The sequence below is a fragment of the Equus quagga genome, chromosome 1 (genome assembly GCF_021613505.1).
Source record: "Equus quagga isolate Etosha38 chromosome 1, UCLA_HA_Equagga_1.0, whole genome shotgun sequence".
Classification (NCBI taxonomy): Eukaryota; Metazoa; Chordata; class Mammalia; order Perissodactyla; family Equidae; genus Equus; species Equus quagga.
Window position 1 is genome coordinate 103,037,348 of NC_060267.1, and position 18,803 is coordinate 103,056,150.

Below are 18,803 nucleotides of genomic sequence, written 5' to 3' on the forward strand. Positions count from 1 at the left end.
TATATATGTTCTCATAATTTTTTCTTTTTTCTTTCTGTGTTATATTTCAAACAAAACAGAATAACATAACAAACACTCAAGTACCATTATCAGGCCTTTTCAAACTTATTTTGCTATATTTGCTTCAGATAGAGTTTATTTTTTGTGTACCACTCCTCAATCCATTCCCCTTTTGAAGATAACTACTGTTCTGAATATAGTGTTTTTCGTGAACATATATGCTTATGTACTTGTATTGCCTATGCATGGATCCATAAGTAATATATAGGATTGTTTTACGTGACTTTAAATTTTATGTAAATAATTCTGTGTGTAATTTTTATAACTTCCTTTTTTTCACTCACTATTATGCCTTTGAAATTTATTCACATTGATACATATAGTTCTGATCTATTTATTTTGTTATGCAATATTCTATTTTATGAATATACCACAATTTAGATTGATTCTCCTGTCAATGGAGATAGAGGACGTTTCCAGTATTTCATCGTTTCATAAACCATGCTCCAATGAATATTCTTGAACACGTCTCCTTGTGCAGTTGTATGACTGTTTCTCTAGATATGTACCTGGGAATGGAATTACTGGGTTGTATAGCATATTCATCTTCAGTTTAACTAGACATTGCCAAATTACTGTCCAGAGTGATTGTACCACTTTAAACTCCCATCAACAGTATCTGAAAGTTCCCGCTGCCCCGCATCTTTACAGACACTTGAAATTTTTGCCTGTCCGTGGTTGTGAAATGGTATCTACACAGCTAATTTCTTCATAGTGATTTGCTTATGTTGGGCAAAGCTTATGGAAAGTCAGTGGAGCTGATTGACATCCTAGATTTTTCCTAAAGGAAAAATGCTTGATTTGATTTGCTTGATTGTACAAATAGTTTAGTAGGCTATTCTGTATGAAATGCTGCTTGCTAGTGAAAGACGTAGTTTTCAAGAGCATGAACAAACCTTATTTTAGGAATTCTATACGAGAATACCTTTGAGGAAAAATTTTCCCATAGGACATTTTCACTTTCCGAATTTATCCTTATCGTTCCACTTTCCTCCCATGATTCTCTTAGCTCTTTTGACAGATGATCAGGGCATGAAAGAATGAGATGTCAGGACCTTTACAGACAAATTACATCTGGCAGCAGAATAAACCTACTTCTACTAAGTAACAAGCTTCCATGTTTTCATTGCTATCATTTTGATTACGATTACTTCAGTAATGAAACTGAATCTGTTTCTGAGGAGCCAAAGTAAGAGAGCAGATGGGGCTGGCCCCGTGGCCGAGTGGTTAAGTTCGCGCGCTCCGCTGCAGGCGGCCCAGTGTATCGTTAGTTCGAATCCTGGGCGCGGACATGGCACTGCTCATCAGACCACGCTGAGGCAGCGTCCCACATGCCACAACTAGAAGAACCCACAACGAAGAATACACAACTATGTACCGGGGGGCTTTGGGGAGAAAAAGGAAAAAATAAAATCTTTAAAAAAAAAAAAAAAGAGAGCAGAGAATATTCCACTGTTGAATTGGTAGCAGCTACCTTATAATTATCTGGTGACTTTTCCAGAGAAAGGTATAAAGAATATGTTATTTCATGTGCATTGTACTTAGATGGTTGCTTCTTGAGTTGGATTATATAGTTATCTGTTGCTGTGTAACAATCACCTCAAAACTTAGTGACTTAAGATTCCACTTCTGGGTAAGATGGAGCAAGCACACTTCATCCAGTCTCCCCCACTGAATGCCCCTATAAAACTTGGCACAGAGCAGCTATTTGAGGATTCTGGAAGGTAATTTTGTAACAGGTAGATTGGGAAGAAGAGCAGATTTTTGAAGTACTACAGAACTAGGGTTGAATTTAGCATTTTTCCCTCTTCAGTATCCCCAGCCTAAAACTCAGAAGTAGGCATCAACATGGATACAGAGAATTCCAGGAGAAGCCATCAGTTGTATTGCAAGGAATAAGAAAGGGATATTCTAATGCTCAGAGAAAGTGCAGAAACCTCTTGTTTTTCTTTGTTTGTTTTTTCTTTTCTCTGTTCTCTTGCACCATGAACCTCAAGCAATTCTGTGGTGGCAGCAGATTGGGTTCTGGCAGGAGCCTTAAAGGTCTGAGGGTGGAGAACCTTTCTCTCTGATCAGTGGAGCTTTGGTTCCAAAAAAGGTAGAATGAACCCCAGTTACTTTTTTTCTCTCTCCTTCAGCTGCTTGGCTCCAGACACTGGCATTATCATGGAAATTCTGTGGCAATGAAGTAAATAAAGCCCTAGCTTTCTGGCTAGGTGACAAGAAAGGGGAACCCTAGTGAACTAGAAAATACTGGGGAGATTGTGAGAGGGAGAGGCTTGGGAAACAAACTCTTGAAATTTTATATATATTATGAACTCTTTGGCTTACCCATGTGATGTACTTGCAGAAATGCAACCCCAAACAGCATACCTACTCTTTGAAAAATGAAGTATGGGTTAGACCACTGTCCAGGTACCAGAGTGGCAGCAGGATGATACACACATAGAGCAGGCTCATATAGCACTGCAAAGACTTTGAAAACCTAACTGAATTGGAACCACAATCCACAGAAGCCTGATCAGAACTTATAGCCTGAAGAAAATTCCAGGATTTTTTGGGTTGAGCATGCTAAAAGAAAAATATTGATATTCTCTATAGGATTTTAAGATGACCTAGAATCTCATAGCAGTGTTCAAAATGTCCAGAATACAATAAAAACAAATCACTTCACATTTAGAAAAAGAAAGAAAATGAGTTCACATGAAAGAAGTCAGTCAAGAGAGGCCAATGCCAAGAATACACAAGACATATGTATTATCTGACAAACACTAACACAGCTATTATAAAAATGTTCCAGCAAGTAAGGGCAAACACTTTTTTTTTTTTTTTTGAGGAAGATTAGTCCTGAGCTAACTGCCACCAATCCTCCTCTTTTTGCTGAGGAAGACTGGCCCTGAGCTTACATCCATGCCCATCTTCCTTTGCTTTATATGTGGGATGCTTACCACAGCATGGCCTGCCAAGTGGTGCCATGTGCGCATCCAGGATCTGAACCAGTGAACCCTGGGCCGCCTAAGAGGAACGTGTGCACTTAACCGCTGTGCCACCAGGCCAGCCCCAGGGCAAACATTCTTGAACAGAAAGATAGAAAGTCTCAACAAAGAAATAAAATAGAGGGGCTGGCCCGGTGGCACAGCAGTTAAGTGCACATGTTCCACTTCGGAGCCTAGGGTTCACCGGTTCGGATCTCAGTTGTGGACATGGCACCGCTTGGCATGCCATGCTGTGGTAGGCATCCCACATATAAAGTAGAGGAAGATGGGCATGGAATTAGCTCAGGGCCAGTCTTCCTCAGCAAAAAGAGGAGGATTGGCAGCAGTTAGCTCAGGACTAATCTTCCTCAAAAAAAAAAAAAAAAAAGAAATGAAAGAGATGAACTAAAATAGAGCTGAAAAATATAGTAACTGAGAAAGAATTCACTGGATGAAATCAATCAATATCAGAATGAAAATGACAGAGAAAAGTGTCAATGAACATAGAGATAGATAAGCAGAAATTATCCAATCTGAGGGGAAAGAAAGATTGAAAAAAAACTGAAGAGAAATGTAGGGACTTTTGGGACAGTGACCATAGGTCCAATATTCATGTCATCAGAGTTCTAAAAGGAGTGGTACAAACAAATTGACTTGAAAAAATAGTGCCTGGAAACTCCCCAAATTTGGCAAATGACCTAAACCTACAGATTCAAGAAACTTAAGAAGCCCTAAACAAGATAAATTCAAAGAAATCCACATACAAACACATTGTGACTAAAATTATCCTAACACCAAAACTAAAGACAAAGCAAACTTTTGAAAGCAGTCAAGGAAAAATAATGCAGTGCTTCCAGGGGAACAACCATTCAGATGACTGCAGATTTCTCATCAGAAATCTTGGAGGACAGAGGGAAGTGAAATTACATTTTTAAAGTGCTGGGGGACGAGCATCAACTTAGGGTTTTATATCAAGGAAAAATATCCTTCAGGGGTGAGAGTAAAATAAAGACATTTTCAGATGAAGGAAAACTAAAAGAATTTATGGCCAGTAGCCCTGCTGTAAAAAAATTGCTAAAGGAAGTTCTTAGGACAGAAAGAAACTTGGAGCATCAGGAATGAAGTGAGGGCAACAGAGATGGTTAAAATCTGGGTAAATAAAAATCTTCTCTTGAATTCTTCAACTGACAGTTTAAAGCAAGAAATTATAACAATGTGTGATAAGATTTTCAGTATATTTAGATATCATACATAAGGAGGGGAGGGTAAAAGAACCTATAATGGTGATAAGGTTGGTACCTTCCACTTGAAGTGATAAAATATTGATTCTAAGTCCGTGAAAAGTTACACATGTATATTGTGATCCCTAGAGCAACCACTTAAAAAAAAAACTTTACAAAAAAATATAGTCAAAAACACAGTAGATAGATTAAAATGGAATACTAAAAAATGTTCAGATAACCCAAAAGAGGCAGGAAAGGAGAAAAAAATAGAATTAAAAACAGAATAGACAAAAAACAAATAATAAAATAGGAGACTGGAATCCAAACATATCAGTAATTTGCATTAAATGTAAATGGTGTAAACATGCCGATTAAATGACAGATTATCAAAATGAATTCTTAAAGTACAGTCTGATTATCTCCTGTTTATTAAAAAGATTCACTTCAAATATATAAGTAAGTTACAAGATGAAGGATGGAAAAAGATATACTATGAAAACACTAATCAAAGGAAAGCTAAACTATCTATATGTTAATATCAGACAAAATAGACATTAGGGCAAAGAAAATTACCAGGAATAAAGATAATACATAAAGATAAAAACAGTTCACCAAGAAAACATAAAAGTTCTAAAACTGTATGTGTATATGTAATGTTAAATATTCTCTTAACAGCAGACCTTCAGAATACAGGAAGGAAAATGGACAGAGCTGAAAAGAGAAATAAATCCACAATTACAGTTGGAAATGTCAGCACTCCCTTCCTAGGGATCTGTAGAACCTAGTAGGCAGAAAATCAGTAAGGATATAGAAGAACTAAATAGCCGCTTGCGCTAGCTGAATCTTTCGACGTATATAGAACACTTCAGACAACAGCAGAATGGATATTTTTTCAAGTGCCCGTGAAACGTTTATCAAAGTCGGCCATATCATGGGCCTGAAATAAATGTAAAAGAATCAAGTATGTTCTCTGACCACAGGAGACTTAGATTAGGAAACAGTAACATAAAGATAACAGGAAAATATCCAAATGTTTAGAAATTAAACAACACGCTTCTCTAAATAATCCATAGGTCAAAGAGAAATTCTCAAGGGAAATTAGAAAATGTTTTGAGCTGAGAGAAAATAAAAATACATCGTATCAAAATTTGCGGGATACAGCTAAAGTAGTACTTAAAGGGAAATTTATAACATTAATTAGAAAGAAGAAAGATGTCAAATCCATAATCCAGCATCAACCTGAATCAACTAGAAAAAGAAGAGTAAAGTAAACCCAAAGCTAGCAGAAGGAAGGAAATAGTAAAGAGAAGAGCAGAAGTCAGTGAAGTTTAAAACAGGGAAACAGTAGAGAAAAACAATGAAAACAAAAGCTGGTTCATAGAAAAGATTAACAAAATTGATAAATCTCTAGCAAGATGATGATAAAATAGAAGACAAAGTACTAATAATATCCAGAATGAAAGAAAAGGGGATATCACTACAAACCCCACAGACATCAAAAGGATAGTAAGGAACTACTATAAACAACTCTACACACTTTAAAGCAACAACTTGGATGAAGGAGACCAAAATCTCAAACAAAAAACTACCCAAACTCACTTAAGATGAAATAGATAAGCTGCATAGTCCTATAACTATTAGAGAAATGAAATTTGTAGTTTAAGACATTTTGAAAAAGAAATCAACATAGTTTCACTGGCAAATTCTACCACACCTTTATAGAAGAAATGTACCAAGTCTGTATGATCTCTTACAGAAAAAGGAGGAGTGGATTCATTTTATGAGGCCTGCATTACCCTGATATCAAAATCAGACAAAAGCTATACAGGAAAACAAAACAGCAGACCAATTTCCCTCATGAAGAAGATGATAAAGTGTTCCACAAAATACTAACAAATCGAACATAGCAATGTAGAGAAAGAATAATATACCATGTCCAAGTGTACTTTAAATCAGGAAAGCGATGCTGATTCCATATTCGAAAATCAATGTAATGCACAAAATTGACAGCCCAAAGAATCAAAGCCATTTGATTGTGTCAACTGATACAGAAAAGGCGTTTGACAAAATTTAATACCCATTCATTACAGTCATGCGCCGCAACTACGTTTCGGTCAGTGATGGACCACATGTATGCAATGGTGTTCCCATAAGATCAGTACCGTATAGCTTAGGTGTATAGTAGGCTATACTATCTAGGTTTGTTTAAGTACACTCTGTGATGTTCCTACAATGACAAAATTTCCTCAGGACGCATTTCTCAGAACATATTCCCATCGTTAAATGACACATGACTATTTAAAACTCTCAGCAAACTAGGAATACAAGTGAATTTCTTCAACTTGATAAAGAGCACCTATCAAAAAAATTTTAAAACTGCAGCTAATTTCATACTTAATGATGTAAGCCTGAATCTTTTCATTGTAAGATTGGGGAAAAGGCAAGGTTATCTTCTCTGGCCACTCCTGTTTAACACTGTGTTTGAAGTCCTTCCAGTCCAGTACAGGGCTGGAAAGGAACCTTGTTGATCATGTAGTCAAATAGCATCCAAAGAAGTAATTTGTCTGAGAAAAGCCTCCACAGAGGATTTATATAGTGAAAGTATAAGGCAGGAGTATGAAACCAGAAACATCCTACAAAATGAGTGCATTGCAGAAATTGAGAGTATTTTTGTTTTTACTTTTGCTCATTTCTTTATTTTTAACCAATAGCAAACATAAGAAACTAGATTGTTATGACATGAATGAATGAATGCATGAAGTAGGAAAAAGATGATAGAAGGGCAACAGCATGATGTAGTAGAAAGAACACAAATGGAGAATCAGAAAAAATGGATTCTAGATCTGATAATGGCCACAACTGCATCCTTCACTTCTCCTTTTAAAGCCTTGGATTTCACACTTCAAAATGAGGTATTTGATCTGAACAGTGCTTCTTAACATCCTTAGGAGGGTCTAGATATCAGAATCTTTGATGGAGATGTACAAGTTAAAAAAAAAGTAGAATCAGTATAATTCTTGTTTTCAAAATATGACCTACAGAAAGTAAAGCATAGTAAAAGATTCCAGGGTGGTGAGAGGACATAGAATATAGAATGGGAAGGTACTGAAGAGGACATGAGTTTTATAAAAATGTTGAGAAATAGTAGTCTATAAAATATAGATGATCTCTAAAATCAGTAGAGAGCACGACCTGTTCATCTTATTCTTTTTTTTAAACCCTAAATGCCAAAAACAGTGCCTGGCACATGGTAATACTTGCTGAATAAATTAATACAGGGTCCCTCCACTTAGAAAATTTTACTGCGGACTTTGAAGAGAGTAATTTAGAGGTGTAAAAGTGTTGTCACTTTGTTAGTCATACCTTTCCTCTATAGATAGGCATAACTGAGTAACTCTTTTGGTCCCCTACTAATGTCTATTCACTTTTGGCCTAAAGTCTGTAGCTGTATAGTGCTGTATCTACCTGTACAGATTTGTATAATTTATCAGATGCCTCCTTTTCTTTTGCTGATTCATGGAAGAAAATCAAAAATGTTAGTTCATGTCTTCTCACTTTGGCAATAGACTAAAACCCAAACACCAAAGGAATGTTTTCCTGCCCTCACAAGCTTATCTTCTGTTGACCTTGTGTTAAGATCATAAGAAAGCAGCTCAAAACTCAAAAATACAATACAAGTATTCCTTTTCAATTAATAATAACCACTTCTCTGGGCACTGTTCTCTGTGTATCCTAAAACAGGAATCAAAATTTCCTTTGATAATGTAGATATCAACACAAAAATTTATGTTCAAAATAAATTATTCTTTCAGAGGTCCCGATAAAATGACCTAAAGCAAAACTTAGTAATATAGGAAACTATATCCAGTATTTTGAAACTACCCAGTAACAGTTTTTGCTAGTTGGTGATATTTTTATTTCTTAGGCTTAAAAAAAGAAGATGCTGTATTTAAGTAAGATTCTTAATGGGAAGATTGTATTAAAAATTGTAAGATTACCTGTTAGGTGTTTGGGGACAAATATAGATCCCAAAAAACTTTATTAGAAATTTAGAAATCTGTAAATAATCAAATTGTGTATCTTCTTTTTAAATCTAATATTAATAAACTAGTATTTATAAAATTTAAGCTAGTGTATCTTATAAATGAAAACCCTTTGTTTTATTTCCTTTATTTCTTTTTTCCTTGTCCCTCCCCACCCTACTTCCATTATATATTAATAGACCTGTTTTTTGCCCCCTCACTATATGTCAGATGACATGTACTAGGAACTTGTTTTCAGCTGTCTTGCATGGACTGTTGTAATAGCCTCCTAAATGCTCTTCATACATCTGCGTCCCTCGCTCACCCCAGCATTGTCTGTTCTTTACTCAGAGTGACCCTGTTAAAACCTACATCAGATTCTGTCCCTGCTCTGCTCAAGGCTTCCAGTGACTTCTTTATAGGAGCCTGCAGTGTCCTCCACAGTCTGACCTTGCTTCCCTCCACTAAGCCTCTCTGTCCTTATTTTCTATCATTCCCTCCCTTGTTCCCTAAGACTTCTTGGCTTCCCTTGTGCACAACAAACCCATTCCTATCTCAGGGCCCTTGAACTTGGTGCTCCTCCTGGAAAACTCTTCCCCAGATATCTACATGGTTTCATTCAACCTCTGGTCAGGTGGTTTTTAATCAGAGAGGCCCCGTCATCCTCTATTCCCTTTATTCCGCTTTATTTTTCTTCATAGTATTAACTACCAAGGGATGTATAATATATTTATTATGTTTATTTATTGGCTCTCTTGTCCAGCTAGAATGTAGGCATAATCTATTTGTTCTCTGACTAGACCCCAGAATAGTGCTCAGACATTTGAATGAACTTGAGCTCAGCTCAAGTTCCACCTCTTCCTTTGAAGCTTTTCTCCAGCACATAGTGATACGCTTTCCTCTCTTTTTCTGAACACCGTAGTAGGTGCTCATGTTGTGTCTCCACTGATTCCTTAAAGATAGAGCTCTTTTTGTAAACGTAACAACGTAGTATAAGGCTGTGGACTCAGAACTGTACAGTGTGGCTTTAAATCCCAGACCAGCCACTTAGCCAGATAACTCTGGCTTATTAACCTCCCTATTAAGTTACTAACCTCCCTATTATTCCATTCCTCTGCCTGTAAAATGGCAATACTGGGTAGTTTGGTGACTGGAATACAGGGAAGATGGAATGGAAAAAGTAGGCAGGGATTTGATCATCAAGATCCTTGTGTGACATACCTGAGTGTTTAGACTTTTTCGTGTAAGTAACAGAGCGTTGAAAGGGTAAAAAAAAAAAAAAAGGCAATAGTATGACATGGGATAGATGTTCAATTTATTTAAAATCCCAGCTTCATTCAGTCTATACTAATACTGAACTATTGAAGAACTTCTTACAAATTTACCTTCTTGTTGGTACTATCATGCAGTTTTTGTTTCATCTCCATGTCCTGTGTTTACTGCTATTCCCTGGCTAAATTTTATTTGTTAAAAAGATTGGGTCACTTTTGGTCTAGAATAGAACTCTCATGTAAGGGAGACCACAAAATAAAAAGGGTTATCTACACTGCCCTATTTTTTCTCTTGACAGAAATTCCATTTCTGGCTCTTTTTCTTATTTAGAACTTTTTAAATGTTCCCCTTATTTCAGGGAAGAATTTCTAACAGTACATTTGTATGCATTCTTGGTGACCTAAAAAGAAACAATAATGTGCATTAGGTTTGTAGTAACCTTTGCCTTTTAGGTACATGTGAGAAATGAGGTTATTTATCGTATCTTTGGTTCTGGCATACATCCATTACCAAAAATATTTTTTCATAACACTTTCCCTGCTCTGTTGTAAAGACATAGAGAAGGTTTGGGGCTCCTCAGCTAGGTCACAGTGTCCAGAAGACTGTGCCTCATCTCAGATTAGAATCAGTTTATTATTTGTGATACAAATCAAATTAACCAATAGTTCTTCACATTTCCCACTTCCTGTTCTTTTCCTCCGGACACAAAATAGGTTTGACGAGAAAAGTTCTTTGCTACCTTTTAATATTTTGAGCTGCCCATGTTTGGGATTCAAAGTATTTTTGGTGCTTATTGCTTAACTGGGCTGAAGATTATCTCATGTGACAGCATAGATCTCTTGTTTTGGAATTGCCATTACTTTCTAGAACAGCCACTCTGTACAGCGGCCAACATGCCCTGGATCCTCTTGCTTCATATTACAGTGATACTGCTTTGTCAGGGTAGAATTCAGCCTCACAGGGCTGGAGTCAGTCTCTGCTGACCTCATGCCACAGTACAGCATGTTCAAATCTGGGAGAAACCTGAGGGTTATTCGGCATATTCCTCCTCCTTCTCTCTCACAAGCATGGAACCCTCACTCTCCTCGGAAACCGTATGTTGTATATGTGTGTGTATCTGTCTTATTTTAAAAATCTCTTCCTTAGTCCTATAATTCTACAGCTTTAAGTGGGGGCTGGTCGAATAGACAGACACAGGAAATGCTTTGAGCTGCTGGAACTTAGCATTTTTCAGCAGTAGATCTCAGCCACAGGCATTTGCTATTTTTGGACTGACTCATGTGAGGTTGCAATAATTGAGAAGTATGTTGTGTGTTTCCTAGTTGTTCATTTTACCCACAGCTATTTGGGCAGAATGCACAGAGTGCTCTTTGGCTGTGTAGGCGTGCTCAGATCATACTGGAGTGTCCCAGCTGTCACATATGAGGGGTGCTTCAGTGCAGAGTAAATGTCATCCTCACTCTCTCGGGCTAAATAGTTATCAGAAAATACGTGTTTCCTTCGGTGAACAAGAATTTCGTTTGCATTTGGCAACTTGGGAAAAGCTTGGGTTAAATTGAAGATGCCAGGCATGCATAACAAATAAGAATTTGGATTAGAACCATTTGAAATATTTCTCACATTAAATGTAGGTTCTTACCACTCAGCAGCTTGTTTTCAGTGTATTTTTCCCAAAGACTTGGTAAGTTTCTGAACTGTAAAGTAGTATACACATATCGCAGTGCTAAGTTCATGTCTCCAGATCAGCAGAACAGATCCCTGAGATACAACTGGATAGGAGGATGATCCAGTTTTATGCAAAACAACCACCGTGTTCACATTTCATCCATAGTCTTGAGTAGAAAACTTTGCCTATAGCTCGCTCGTACCATGATTTTTTGAGTTGGTTTTATAAATGATACATAGAGATTTTCTGAGAGTTAAATGCTAAAGCAAAGCAGACGCTATAGTTTTACCTGATACTAAAGTTAATGTCCATTAATATTATTTGCTGTTGAGCCATTGGATTTGTTACCCTGGCTCCCGGCCCCATAAGACATTAACCACAACCCTGCTCAGAAACAGATTTAAGATCCAAACAGATTTTTACCCTGAAGTTTGATACTAAATTACTTTCTTATGCCTTATGGTTTGATCATTTAAATGCCAACTTTGTTAACAAATTTGTGCCTCTGCTCTTTACTCTTTTTTTCTGTTGTTTGTTCTGTATCTTGGATTTTAAAACTCTGGCACATCCCTATTTGTTCTGAGGATATAAAAGGTCAGTTTACTTATCTAAGTTTTGTTAAGAATGCTAGCCCAGGTTGAATGGGGTAGTCAGAAGGAAAGAATTCATAGGAGAGCCCTAAAAGGATAGGGGGTGGAGACTGATAATAAAACAGAAGTTAACTCATTTTTCTCCATTATTGACTGTCCAAAAAGGAGGAGGGAAATGTAAAACATAATTAAACATTTTTAGTTGATTTTATGTTCTCCATTGATTGCATTAATTCATGAGTAGAGGAAGTTTGCTAAAAAATGTACTCAGTACCTGAGTAAATGATTGTAGATTAACTGTTTCCTTGCTTCCCTACCCATGTCTCTCTCTCACTTACTCAAACTGTTCATTGACTCTGATAAACTAAAATACTCTCATTGAAACAATGATTAAAATGTTCAGAAATGAGATACTTGCTCCAGCATCTGGAATTCTTAATATGACTATCTGGATACATCAATCTTCTATGGATTGGGGTTCTGCAATATGCTTTGTGAAGAGTTCATTCTAAACTACAGAATGAACATTTTGAAGGAAGACTCGAGAGGGGAAAATCTATCTGACTCTAGGAAATAAATCAAGAGTTTTAGAAAAGTGGGACACTACAGAACCCATTCTGTAAATGTTGAACTTATATCTGTACTTTAAATACAAAAGATTATAATATCCCCAGATGTTGACCAATTCTAAAGATGAATAATTCTCTTTTTCCTTTCTTAATTACCCTGTAACACCGCACATCTGTATGTTTATGTTAAAGTCATGTATGTAATGCAAACATTCCAGACAACTCCTTGACAATGTTGACATTGCCTGAGTTTTCTATACAAATGCCCAGAATTTACAGTGGCAATTTTAAAACATACATGTGTAATCACTTGGTCATATATGCTATACCTTTTAAACAAATGTTATTTATGTTGAGCTGTCACTATATTAAATGATGAACTTTTGAAAAACAAAGTAAAACTTCCTCAAGTCTGAACCTTCAAATTGCTGCTTGACCTAAATCTCATTGGTCCATAGGGCTTGGAGTGCCATAGATCAGATCCCATAGGAACAATGCAAAGTTCTACCTACGTTATTTTTTAATTGTAGGATTTCTTTTTAATTGAGTTCCATTCAAAAGAAATAGCTAGAATAGTGATTTGAGTGGTGGGTGAGAAGTATAAAACACTGCAGCAGAAGGAGACTGTTTCAAGTTGCAGCATCTCCCTACTCCCAGTGTTCAAAATGCCTTCTTTTTCCTCTTCAAAACTAGTGAGCTCATGAGAATGTATTATATCCCTTAAGTCTACTGGAGGGCAAAAAAGTCAAGAACTCTGACTTAAAGCTTAAAAAAATTTGTCATAGATTATTTTAATTCATACCAGAAATTATTAAATGCCAGCTCCAGTTTATCCTAGCTGAAACAGAGTGATGTAAACCAATCATTTGTGTGTTGAACAAACAGTTATTGAGAGTCTGCTATGTATCAGAGTTTAGGATTTGAAATGGGTTGGGATATATCAATGAACAGTACAGACAAATCCTCTGCCCTCATGTGGTTTACCTTCAAGTTGGGGAAGATGACAACAAATAATAAACTTACAAGTAAACTGTGGAATATGTTAGGGATGGGCTATAAAAATAATAAAGCTGGGTAAGGAAGATTGGAAGTACTGGGGGTAGACTGCCATTTTTAATAGGATAGTAAATGTAATCCTCATTTTAAAAAAAGAGACATTTGAGGAAGGGTTTGAAAGAGGTGAGCAGGTTAACCATACAACTGTCTGAGGAATGAGCATTCCTGGCAGAGGGTACAGCCAGAACAAAGGGCAGGAGTGTTTCTGATGCATACAAGGAATAGGAAAGAGGTTGGTATGACTGGAGTAATAATGGAGGGGAGAGTGGGAGGAATTGGGGTGTCAGAAATTTAATAGCGTCCTCTCAATTATCTATTGCTGTATAATAAACCACCTCAAAACTTAGTGACTTAAAACAACTATTTCATTTGCTCACAGTTTTGTGAGTCATCTGTTTGGGCTGGACTCTGTTGGGTGGATCTTGTGCTAGTCTTGCGTGGGGGTCACTGTAGTTGTCGGGTGGCTTAGATGGGACTGGATGGTCTAAGATGGCCTCCCTTACATTTCTGGCAGTTGGTACTGGCTGTCAGCTGAGCCTCTCTCCACGTGGTACACGATTTTAGCCTGGAAAGCTGTAAGGATGGAGTTGTCATTAAATGAGATGTAAAGCCTGCTGGAGGTCTCAGTGTAGCAACAGAGACCAAGCCCCAATGCACAAATACTTTTTAAGTCTCTCCTTGTGTCATATTTGGTAATGTTTCATTTAGCCAAAGCAAATCCATGGCCAAACCCAGTTTCACAGGATGGAGAAATAGACTCCACTTCTTGGTGGGAGGAATGGGAAAGTCAAATTGTAAAGGGAAGGGCTACTAGATTGGATGAATTTGTGGCTATTAATTGCCAGATAGAGGGCCAGATCAGGTACGCCCTTGAAGACCATTTTTAAGGACTGGCTTTCTCTTTTGAGTGTAAAGGGGATTCATTGAAGAATTTTAAGCAGAGAAGTGACACGATTTGACTTAGGTTTTTAAGGGATCATTTTGGCTGTAGTATTGAGAATATATTATAGGGCAGCAAGGGAGACCAGTAGGGAGGCCATTGTAGTAATCCAGACAAAATGATGATCATGGGTCAGACTAAAGGCATAGAGGTGAAGACAGTGAGAAGTGGTTAGATTTTGGATGTATTTTGAATGTAGAGCCAATAGGATTTTCTGGTGGATTGGATGTAAGGTATGAAAGAGAGAACTGATAATTACAAGGATTTTAGCTTCAACAGCTGGAAGAATGGATTTGTCATTAACTGAGATGTAAAGTCTGCTGGTGGGGCAGGTTTTGTGGGAAAGAGCAAGAGTTCGTTTTGAGATGTCTCTTAGACACCTAAGTGGGAATGTTGAATAGACAATTAGCTATATGAGTCTGGAATTTAGGAGAGACATCTGGGCTGAAAATATAATTTAATGAGGTACCACAATTAGATGGTATTTAAAGTCACGAGACTAGGTGAAGTCTTCAAGATGGAGAATGAATGTAGATAAGAGAAGAGGAAAAAGTACTGAACTGTGAGCACTCCAGTTTGAGAAGAGGAAGAGGAGGAAGAGTGGCCCATGATGGATGAGGAAAATCAAGAGAGTGTGGTGTACTGGAAGCCAAGTATAGAAGCTCTTCATAGAAGAAGAGAAACACCAACTGTGTCAAATGTTGCTGATAGGTCAAGTAAGGTGAGGACCAAGAACTCGTCTTTGGATTTCGTAATGTGGAGATGATTGGTCACCTCAACAAAAATGGTAGAATGATAAGATAAAAGCCAGTTAAGTGGGTTTGAGAATGGGAAGAGAGGAATTTGGAGACAGTGAATTTTAGACACTTTTTGAGTTTTACTGCAATAGGGAGCAGAGAAGTAGGGCAGTAACTAGTGGAGGAAATGAGGTCAAAAGTAAGTTTCTTTAAGGTGGGAGATGGGAAAAATCGTGCTGATAGGAAGAATTCAGTAGAGAGGAAAAATTGACCCATTTCTTTATTCTATTTAGTAAACTTAAGTGCGCTTACATGTGCAGGCACTATTCAAAGCGCTTTACAAATATGCATTCATTTAATGTGAGAATGAAACAATGACTGGCCATTCAGTATAAAGTACTGTAGTGGTTACTGTAAGGACTTCAGGGATGTATAGGACACAATCTCTGACTTAAGGACTGTTTGAACTGTAAGCATTAAAACTGTAATGCTTGGGACTGGCCCCATGGCCAAGTGGTTAAGTTCACACTCTCCACTTCGGCGGTCCAGGGTTTCACTGGTTCAGATCCTGGACACGGACATGGCACCGTTCATCAGGCCATGCTGAGGTGGCATCCACATAGCACAACCAGAAGGACCTACAACTAGAATATATAGCTATGTACTGGGGGGCTTTGGGGAGAAGAAGGGGGGAAAAACTGTAATGCTTAAGTTCAGTTTTTTATTAATGTTAAAATTAGGTATAGAAAGGTATTTTCTAGGTATTGTTAATTCTTTGAAAAATAGACAAGTTTGCAGTCCTTTAGCACTAAATTGTTACCGTTAAAGACCAATGGATAGGAGTACATAAATAAGTACTTTATAAAAGAAGCCCTAATTAGTAAGGTATTGAACAGATTTCCTAAATTTGAGTTATTCCAGGGGTTGGCTCCATGGCTGAGTGGTTAAGTTCGCACGCTCTTCTTCGGCAACCCAGGGTTCGCTGGTTCACCTGGACGTGGACTTACGCACCACTCATCAAGCCACGCTGTGGCAGCATCCCACATAGAAGAACTAGAATGACCTACAGCTAGGACATACAACTATGTACAGGGGCTTTGGGGAGGGAAAAAAAAAAAGGAAGATTGGCAACAGATGTTAGAGCCAATCTTCCTCACCAAAAAGCATACTTAAAAAAAAAGTTATTCCAGACTAAACTCATTTCCTTTGTTAATAGGATTACTATACCTAGTAAATGAGAGGTACTCTGAAGATAGAGAGTATCTAGATTTCAGCAGCACATTTAAGAGTTTTTCTTGATATCTTTGGGACGAAATTATAACTGATTATTCATAGCTGAGTGAGTTAGTGTATGAGTGAGAAGAGTACCAACTTGGATAAATATCACGCTGGAACAAGGTCTCTGTTGGTTTGCTGCAGGATACTTCCTGTCCTGTTTAACTTCTTCATTAATTTCTTGTCTAAAGACATTGCCATGCTTAATCAGAGTTGAAGATGACAAGCAGCTGAAAAGAATAATTAAAATTTTGAGGGGGGGGGGCGCTGCTGGCCTGGTGGGGTAGTGGTTAAGTTCCTGCACTCTGCTTCAGCAGCCTGGGGTTCACAGGTTTGGAACCCTGGGTGTGGGCCTAGCACTGCTCATCAAGCCACACTGTGGTGGCACCCCACATAAAATAGAGGAAGATTGGCACAGATGTTAGCTCAGCTACAATCTTTCTCAAGCAAAAAGGAAGATTGGCAACAGATGTTAGCTCAGGGCCAATCATCCTCACAAAAAAAAATGAGCTGTAGAATTGGAATCCATTGATATTCTCAAATAAAAAGCAGAAGTCATCACATTATGTGATTCAGCTGTACCACATTTATATGATTTATGGAAAGGGCAACTATTCTTAATACGTTTTCAGTTAAAGAGAAAGCAAACACAGGAACTAAATTAAATGCTGTGACTAGATTCTCTAGCAAATCTCTGACTCTTAACAAAGTAATTTATATACTGCACCAAAAAGAAAGTCTGCCTTGTGGGATAATTAACCTAAATTCATTGCAATAAATTTTAAGAATTAGGATATCTTAGTCATTCTTTGAAATTAAAATTCTAGAAAGGAAGCATTATTAGTATTACCTTAATATTAGGATATTATATCAGAAACATTGTTATAAAATCACAACATAAAACACCCTGAGAGAAAACAGAGTTCCTACTAGTGGAAAAGAATAAATGAGGTGCCTAACAATATCCCTATCTCAATTTTGTTTACAAAGAGACACTAAACATGCATTTGATAATAATTGATTATGGTCAAATTTGTCTTATTAAAGTTTTCTCCTTAATTTGCAAGACAGAGCGCTAAGTTATTAGGAATTTTAATTAGGACTTTTTCATTCCAACCCCCTGGATTAGCGGCCTGCAAGTTCTGTAATACCCCATAAAACCTTAGCAGTTATCTCAGTTTTTAACTTTAAAATGTTTTGCAAATTAATTTTTATAAAATCATAAGGAGATAAAAGTAATTCTATTGGAACATATTCATGGTAAGATGGAAAATGTTTATTCCCTGAGTGGCTGCTGAAGTAAGGAACAGATTAAAGACAGTTCTGCATTGATTTTCTAAGTAATGGCTTGAAAACAGAGGTCTTTTATATTTATTGCTTCTTAGTTTTATATGAGAATTTTGTCTCCTAATTTTAATTGTGAATGATTTTTTCCCCCAGACATTTCTAATAAATTTCACTTAATGGGGAAGATTATCTTTTAAGGTCTCTTGCAACTCTAATTTGGAATTCTGTGAATTTTTTTTTTTTGTAACTCTACTTTTTATGTGGTTGTAGAATCTCAGAAACTAAATCCTTAGAGGATTAAAATTAATTCACAAATAAACACTATCTAGCAATCAGAGATGGCTCTGTGAAACACTGAATACAAAAAAAATTAGAAAATTCCAATTCAGAAACCAGCCACAACTAGCTATGGACTTAAATAATATAAGCATGTATTTGAGGTGATACGATTTATGATTTTATTTCTTACTGATTCATTCAACAGACATTTATTGAGCCTATACTGTCTACCCACTGTCTGCCTGGTCCTAAAGAACCAGGAGTGAATGTAGGGCCCTCTATGTGTATCCCCCCTCTTTTTTATAATTATAAATGAATTGGTCTTATATAACTTTTAGGGAGCCTTATTTTATGAGTAGTTCCAGTAGGACCACAGGTTGTTGACCTGTGGCCATAGGTTCTTATTTAACCATTACGTTCAGTGATCACCTGTGTTAATTTACCCATTCAAATACTCCACCAAGGCTGTGTACTCTAATGGAATACAGAAACCTCAGAATAGGATTTCTTCTCTCTTCTTCTTTGGAATAAGTCATTTTATTGTTAGGTTTTTTTTTTTAAGTATCTCAAATAAGTTGATGCTGAGGAAATCAGACCAGTGAACATGATGGCATCTATTATTGGATTCTGGCAAGTAAAATCAAGATTGAAGGCTTAGGGCCAGCCCTGTGGCTGAGTGGTTAAGTTCGCACACTCCGCTTCAGCGGCCGGGGGTTTCACCAGTTTGCAACCTGGGCATGGACCTAGCACTGCTCATCAGGCCATGCTGAGGCACTGTCCCACATAGCACAACTAGAAGGACCTGCAGCTAGAATATACAACTATGTACAGGGGAGCTTTGGGGAGAAGAAG

At 37.2% G+C, this 18,803-nt stretch overlaps 1 protein-coding gene across 3 annotated transcripts in view; it reads left to right on the top strand.

Annotated features, from left to right (window-relative positions):
- Positions 1-18,803, top strand: part of TMCC1 (transmembrane and coiled-coil domain family 1) — a 247,725-nt gene that overhangs the window by 174,074 nt on the left and 54,848 nt on the right. The window contains exon 1 of one of the 3 annotated variants that reach the window (XM_046669572.1): positions 10,506-10,646. The exons of the other annotated variants lie outside the window; for them this stretch is intronic. Coding sequence (XP_046525528.1) covers positions 10,620-10,646 — 27 coding nt within the window. The 5' untranslated portion in view covers positions 10,506-10,619. Of the gene's footprint in view, positions 1-10,505; positions 10,647-18,803 lie in introns of those variants that run through there. 3 annotated transcript variants of the gene reach the window in all.